Genomic DNA, 8,220 nt, shown 5'->3' with positions numbered 1-8,220 from the left:
TCTCTGTCTCTCTCTCTCTCTCTGTCTCTCTCTCTCTCTGTCTCTCTCTCTCTCTCTCTCTGTCTCTCTCTCTCTCTCTCTCTCTCTCTCTGTCTCTCTCTCTCTCTGTCTCTCTGTCTGTCTGTCTCTCTCTCTGTCTCTCTCTCTCTCTCTGTCCCTCTCTCTCTCTCTGTCTCTCTCTCTCTCTCTCTCTCTCTCTGTCTCTCTCTCTCTCTGTCTCTCTGTCTGTCTGTCACTCTCAGTCAACTGAATCAGAATCTTTCACATGTTAATCTTCCATTATATGAAATGTGCAGAGTGTACATCGATGTTGGCCAAATTTTCCCTCCAAAATGTTTTGCAGTCCTGCAAGCAGTAGATGTCTCCTTTCTTTGCTGACTTTTTCACAAGTTGTGTCCTTCAGCACTCCCATCATCATCATCATCAAACCTTTAACCAGGATAAAAACTCATTACGATCAAAAATCTCTTTTACAAGAGTGTCCTGGCAAGTGGCAGCAACGCCGATCTGCTTTAGAACTCTGTAGTAAAGCAGATCTGTGTCTCTGTCTGTCCTATTGTGACAGCCAACAGTGTGACAGTAATTCACCATGTGGTGTTAGAACACTAAGAATAGAGGCTGGGAAAGAAAAGGCTTCGTGGAGTGGAAAAAAAAACTCCATAACTGCGATGGCTGACTTCGGGGTTTGTGAGGTCACATCAAAAACACTCTTGAATTGATTTGTATGCTCATACACATTTTAGGCTCTACTAAAATCATGTTATGCCGTAACTTGGTATATTACATGGTGATATGTCACAACGTGTCACACAGTACATGTTGACAGTTGGATAAAAAATAACTAACTAAATAAATAATAATAATAATAATAATAATAATAATGATAATTAATGAGTAGTTATTTGAACAGTGAAATCTCCAAAGTCTGAAAATTTTATTATGGAAAAAGTCTGGAATTTTGAAATGAAAAATGTGTAGGAACTCTGAGATAAAACTTTTTTTTTTTTTTGGAGTTATTAGGATTGTTTTTATGTACTCCCAATCACTGAACACCAAGTTTTCATCACCAGCGGGTACATGCACCCACACTTGTCACAAGGAGTGGGAATGCTGCACGACTGTCATGGTGATGTCAGGACATGTCAAAATGTGTATCTTGAGACTGAGAAAAAGGCAGCGACATTTCATAGAACAGGCGGCCATCATGCTGATTTTAATATGGCAAAGTATGATGTTTGGCATTCAACTCAGCCACATGGGGTGTGCAGCCAGTACATTCTGAGTGCCAGTCCCAAGCCCGGATAAATGAGAAGGGTTGAGGCCCGGGTTAACAATGTATGCCACCGGTGCTGTTGCCCAACAGGGTGCCGGTGGAAATTGGGCTACTGCTTGGCGAAGATGACGAAGAAGAGGAGGAGAACGTTTCCACAAACAGTGGGAGAAGAAGAAAACTAGAAGGGTAGAAATGAGAGTGGGGACTTTGAATGTTGGTAGTATGACTGTTGAAGGGAGAGAGCTGGCTGATATGATGGAGAGGAGAAAGGTAGACATATTGTGTGTGCAAGAGACCAAGTGGAAGGGAAGTAAGAGCAGGAGCATCAGCGGTGGGTACAAGTTGTTGTAAGAGAAATGGTGTTGGGGTCATTTTAAAGGAAGAGTATGTTAAAAGTGTGTTGGAAGTTTAAACGAGTGTCTGACAGGGTGATGAGTGTGAAGTTGGAAATTGAAGGGGTGATGATGAATATCATCAGTGCATATGCCCCACAGGTAGGTTGTGAGATGAAGGAGAAAGAAGATTTCTGGAGTGTGTTAGATGAGGTGGTGGAGAGTGTGCCCAAGCATGAAAGAATGGTGATAGGAGCGGACTTCAATGGGCGTGTTGGTGAAGGGAACAGAGGTGATGAGGAAGTAATGGGTAGATATGGTATCAAGGATAGGAATGGGGAAGGACAGATGGTAGTTGGTTTTGCAAAAAGGATGGAAATGGCTGTGGTGAATACCTACTTTAAGAAAAGGGAGGAGCACAGGGTAACATATAAGAGTGGAGGAAGGTGCACACAGGTGGACTACATTCTTTATAGGAGATGCAATCTAAAAGAAATCACAGACTGTAAGGTGGTGGCAGGAGAGAGTGTCGTAAGACAGCACAGGATGGTTGTTTGTAGGATGACTTTAGAGGTAAAGAAGAAGAAGAGAGTGAGAGCTCAACAAAGGATCAGATGGTGGAAGCTGAAGGAGGAAGACTGTTGTGTGAAATTTAGTGAGCTGGTGAGAAGCACTGGTTGGAGGGGAAGCAATTTTGGACAACTGGAAAAGTACTGCAGATGTGGTGAGGGAGACAGCTAGGACAGTACTGGGTATGACATCTGGACAGTGGAAGGAAGACAAGTAGACTTGGTGGCGGAATGAAGAGGTCCAGGAAAGCATAAGGAGAAAGAGGTTGGCGAAAAAGTTTTGGGATAGTCGGAGAGATGAAGAAAATAGACAGGAGTACAAGGAGATGCGGCGTAAGGCGAAAAGAGAAGTGGCAAAAGTGAAGGAAAAGGCATATTGCCAGCCGTGCAAGAAGTTGAATAATAAGGAAGGAATAAAGGACTTGTACCGACTGGCCAGACAAAGGGACAGAGCTGGAAAAGATGTGCAGCAGGTTAGGGTGGTAAAAGATGCACATGGTAATGTGCTGACAAGTGAGGAGTGTGTGCTGAGAAGGTGGAGGGAATATTTTGAAGACCTGATGAATGAAGAAAATGAGCAAGAGAAAGGCTGGATGATGTGGTGAGAGTACACCAGGAACTACAAGAGATTAGTAAGGAAGAAGTGAGGGCTGTTATGAAAAGGATGGAGTGGAAAAGCAGTTGGTCAAGATGACATTCCAGTGGAGCATAGAAATGTCTAGGATAGATGGCAGTGGAGTTTCTAACCAGATTGTTTAATAATATCTTGGAAAGTGAGAGGATGCCTGAGGAGCAGAGACGAAGTGTGCTGGTTCCTATTTTCAAGAACAAGGGTGATGTGCAGAGCTGCAGTCTACAGAGGCATAAAGTTGTGGGAAAGAGTAGTAGAAGCTTGGCTTAGAAAACAGGTGAAGATCTGTGAGCAGCAATATGGTTTCATGCTGAGAAAGAGCACTACAGATGCAATGTTTCTTCTGACAATACTATTGAAGTACAGAGAAGGCCAGAAAGTTACATTGTGTGTTTGTGGACTTAGAAAAAGCTTATGATAGGGTGCACAGAGAAGAGCTGTGGTATTGTATGAGGAAGTCTGGAGTGGCAGAGAAATATGTTAGGGTAGTGCAGGACATGTACAAGAATAGTGTGACAGCGGTGAGATGTGCAGTCAGAATGACAGACTCATTCAAGGTGGAGGTGTGATTATACCAAAGATCAGCTCTGAGTCCTTTCTTGTTTGCAGTGGTGATGGACAGGTTGACAGATGAGATCAGACAGGAGTCCCCATGGACTATGATGTTTGCAGATGACATTGTGATCTGTAGTGAGAGAGCAAGTTGAGTCTAGCCTGGAGAGGTGGAGATATGCTTTGGAGAGAAGGGGAATGAAAGTCAGTAGAAGCAAGACTGAGTACATGTGTGTGAATGGGAGGGAGCCCAGTGGAATAGTGTATGAGGTCTATTAGAAAAGTATCCTACCTTATTATTTTTTTCAAAAACCATATGGATTTGATTCATATGTTTTTACGTCAGCCAAGTTTGAACCTTCGTGTGCATGCGTGAGTTTTTCCACGCCTGTTGGTTGCGTCATTCGCCTGTGAGCACGCCTTGTGGGAGGAGTGGTCCATCCCCCTCGTCGGATTTTCATTGTCAGGAAATGACGGAATGATTTGGGCTTTTTTTCCATCAGAATTTTTTCAGAAACTGTTACAGACAGGCAGCTGGAAACCATTCGAAAAATTTATCTGGCTTTCGGTGAAAATTTTACGGGCTTCACAGAGAATAAGGAGTGTTACTACAGCTTTAAGGTCGCCCCACAACGGCGCGCCGCGCTCCGAGCCACCATGGAGAGGCAGGAAACACCACATCATGCCTATCTCGGCTTTCAATGCTTACCAGCCCAGTGAGTATAAGATAAATTGTGGAGAGCTGGGTATGTCCCAACTTGTCCCCTGGCACTCCGAAATGGAGGTGTTCCTTTGTCTCGCTCGATCAGCGAATCGGTCCTGACGCGCAAAGCCTCCGCGCGGCTTTCCATGACAAAATCTCTTGTTAAAAGTGAAATCTGCCGGAAAATTGCTGATGTCCAGCTCTTGTGATAACCAGAGAAATTGCTCACGACGGATCCATACAGCCCTCCATTTAGAAATGATGTGGTGTTTTCTGCCTCTCGATGGCGGCTCGGAGCGCGGCGCACTGTGCGCCATTGTGGGGCGTCCTTAAAGCTGTAGTAACAGTCCTTATTCTCTGTGAAGCCCGTAAAATTTTCACCGAAAGCCAGATAAATTTTTCGAATGGTTTCCAGCTGCCAGTCTCTAACAGTTTCTGAAAAAATTCTGATGGAAAAAAAAGCCCAAATCATTCCGCCATTTCCTGACAATGAAAATCCGATGAGGGGGCTGGACCACTCCTCCCACAAGGCGTGCTCACAGGCGAATGACGCAACCGACAGTCATGGAAAAACTCACGCATGCGCACAAAGGTTCAAGCTTGTCTGTTGTAAAAACATGAATCAAATCCATATGGTTTTTGAAAAAAATAATAAGGTCGGATACTTTTCTAATAGACCTCGTAGTTACAAGGAGTAGAAGTGGTGAAAGTAGATGAGTTTAAATATTTGGGGTCAACTGTTCAAAGTAATGGAGAGTGTGGTAGAGAGGTGAAGAAGAGAGTGCAGGCAGGGTGGAGTGGGTGGAGAAAGGTGGCAGGAGGGATTTGTGACAGAAGAATATCAGCAAGAGTGTAGGGGAAAGTTTACAAGACAGTAGTGAGACCAGCTATGTTGGACGGCTTAGAGACGGTGGCACTAACAAAAAGACAGGAGGCAGAGCTGGAGGTGGCAGAGCTGAAGATGTTGAGATTCTCTTTGGGAGTGACAAGAATGGACAAGATTAGGAATGAACATATCAGAGGGACAGCTCAGGTGGGACGGTTTCGAGACAAAGTCAGAGAGGTGAGATTGAGATGGTTTGGACATGTGCAGAGGAGGGACCCAGGGTATATAGGGAGAAGGATGATGAGGATGGATCCACCAGGCAGGAGGAGAAGAGGGAGACCAAAGAGGAGGTTTATGGATGTGCTGAGGGAGGACATGCAGGTGGTTGGTGTGACAGAGGAAGATACAGAGGACAGGGTGAGACGGAAATGATTGATCTGCTGTGGCGCCCCCTAATGGGAACAGCCGAAAGAAGAAGAAGAAGATGATGATGATGTTTGGCATTTGTGTTAGCAATGCTATATTTTATGATCCAGTCACATGGCACTTAACGAAGGGAAAGGGAGCCCTAACGAAAGAAGAAATCTGGACTTACGTTGACTTTCGTTGGCATAGTTTAAACTTTGCCCAACTTCGTTCCTGCAGCTGGCGGTTAGTCAGGATTTTTAAACTGTTGAAAATTTTGAACAAAAGGTAACGAAAACCTCAATTTGTCAGTATTTTGTTTTGCTGTCGTTCTTGATGTTTTTTATCTTTCTCTTAGTTTTTGTAACGTTATTGTTTAGTTTGACTTCATTGGACCAGCTGAATGTTTTCACACAGTGCAGAAGCCAATTTGTGAGTGCTGCTGCACCCACTGATGCTGTGTTCATGTTCCGTCGGAAATTACAGGGCAAACTCACCCTGTTTGCTTGGATTTTTTTATCTGGGTGTGTGGGTGGGTGTGTATGTGTGTGTGGGGGGGGGTCAGCTTCACTGGGCTCAGGCACCTTACATAGGTCAGAATTAATCTTTTGTGTGGATATAATGGATTATTTTGCCACAAGCAACTGCTAAATTTGAAACATTTCCGCCAATGTAGCAGCTGCTGTGTGCGCTTATTATTTTTTTATTAAATATAACAATATCAGTGCAGGAATTACAATCCAGCCCTCATGTACATGTGGCAACAGGTAGATAATTCAGATGATTCTGGAAGGCAGAATTCACATTGTGGATCAGCTGCATCTGGTTGAAATAAGTTAATGTGCATTCACACGCACTGATCTATTTACTGCTCTGATATATTCAATCATCTTTACACTGTTATAAATGTATGTGTGTGTGTGTGTGTGTGTGTATATATATATATATATATATATATATATATATATATATATATATATATATATATATATATAAGCTTAGTAACAGAATACAGTGATAGATCAGTGACCAGGGCACACCAGAGGTTTTTTTTTTTTATTGGAGCCAGACGGAGCGCACAGTGTGTCGTCAGACAGTGAGGGTTCTGATGATGAAGGAGATGATCTCTCTTTTGTTCTGGACGAGGAGCCAGAGCAGGTGGTCCACCAACGTGCACAGATCTCCACAGCTTCTGTTTGCAGTTTCTCCAGGACTCAGGTGCTCTGAGCTCCGTCCCAGTGCTTAGTCCTGGAACTCAGAGATGCAGACACACACTGCTGCAGCTGAGGCTCCAGGCTCCATTTAAAGCGTTGAGATCATTGGCTTCAGTTTTGTTTAGTTCCTCTTTTGTCCCTTTTGCGCTCTTGCGTCGCAGACTATTCGGTGATAAAGCTCTTTTGTCCACCTTTTCTCAGTGAATTGTGACTTTTTTACTTTTTTACCTTCGTTCAGGACTCGTTGTGTGCCGTGTGACCGGGCCATTAGCTTTTTGCACTGTCCACAGTTCAAAAACAACTGTGTTCCCAACACCAAGCAGCATGTGAATGTCTGCTGGGCACGCGCCTCTTCCTCTGAGTCACTCCAGCTCCTGTTGGAGTAGATATCTGTGGGTTTTTGTTTGTTTGTTTGTTTGGAGCTTCAGCACAGTGCTGTGCTCAAAGCAAGGCTGACTTTTTTTTTTTCCTTTTAGCAGCAGTGACAACCTGGCAGATCTCCTGACAATGCATAGAGCTGTAAACTGTTTGTGGCTCTTGTTACCTGCAGTCTGCTTTGATTGGCACCAAACTTTCAAATGGAATTTCCTCTGCTGGTGGCAACAGGCTGAGTGACTCAGAAGAAGCTGTGCTGTGCTCAAACATCACAGCTCAGTCCAGGAGATTCATGTGAATTCAGCTGATGACTGTCCAATCAGGACGTGACACTTGCCCACAAGCCAGTTGCTCCCCATGGGTGATGGTGGCGGAACTTTATGGCCCCATCATAAACGTTCTAGCGCGGCTGAGTTGTAAAATATAGACCTGCACTGCATGGCCTGCAGTCCCAATTAGCATGGGCTTATTGGGACTGCAGGCCATGTTCAAAGTTGGCTCAGAAGAGTTTATTGATGCCAAAATATGTCATTTCACGTTTTCTTTCTTCTCCACAGTGGATTGTTGGGATGGACAGGATGGTGAGCCCATTGTCCATCATGGATATACACTCACTTCAAAGATCGTCTTCAAAGATGTGATAGAAACTATAAACAAGTACGCCTTCATCAATAACTGGTACGTTTGATCACAACTATGGTCACTCTCATTCTTTGTTTTTTTTTTCTTCATTTTATTTTAATTGGTCATTTGCTGTGTAAATAAGAAACTGAAATTGTCCAAGAAAAAGTGGAGGTATAAAGTCTGGAAGACAGTGATTGGTTCAGTTTGGAAGGTTTTTTTTTTTTATATTAATAATGTATTCACTTCTAGACCACTAGATGGCAGTATTTATTAATATATTTATTGATCTTTTATCCAGTAAAAATGTGAAACTTACTATGAGAAAATACAGCAACACTCCTACAAATAATAATAATAATAAGAGCAATCTGAGATTTTTGGCATCTGCTTTTGGGATCCGGATCACCTCCAAAATACAGTGCAGTTGGATTACTGCACTGCAGTTTTGACATAATCCTGTGAACAAGCAGGCAAATAAATAAATAAAGGTAGATGATTTTATTACGTCCTTGGTGGATGTAATTGGTAATCGTATTTCTGGACAATTTTAGTTGTCTGTGGAAGATGCATGTTCCAGCTGCTGTCCATTTCACTTGAAAATAGAGATAGAAAATTTCATGCATTTGGTTTGATGAAAGATATCGACATGTGGTGTAACTGTGTTGAGCTGATTGAAAAGGCAGTGTAAACCGTGCACAGGCACGAACACTTTAATC

The 8,220-nt window shown here is 43.2% G+C and overlaps 1 protein-coding gene across 1 annotated transcript in view; it reads left to right on the top strand.

Moving 5' to 3' along the window:
* Positions 1 to 8,220, top strand: part of LOC117513126 (1-phosphatidylinositol 4,5-bisphosphate phosphodiesterase eta-2-like) — a 667,318-nt gene that overhangs the window by 277,169 nt on the left and 381,929 nt on the right. The window contains exon 7 of the mRNA XM_034173461.1: positions 7,438 to 7,558. Within this exon, the coding sequence (XP_034029352.1) occupies positions 7,438 to 7,558 (121 nt within the window). The remainder of the gene's footprint in view (positions 1 to 7,437; positions 7,559 to 8,220) is intronic.

Source organism: Thalassophryne amazonica, chromosome 6 (assembly GCF_902500255.1).
Source record: "Thalassophryne amazonica chromosome 6, fThaAma1.1, whole genome shotgun sequence".
In the NCBI taxonomy this organism is placed as follows: Eukaryota; Metazoa; Chordata; class Actinopteri; order Batrachoidiformes; family Batrachoididae; genus Thalassophryne; species Thalassophryne amazonica.
This window is presented reverse-complemented; position numbering and strand designations above follow the sequence as displayed.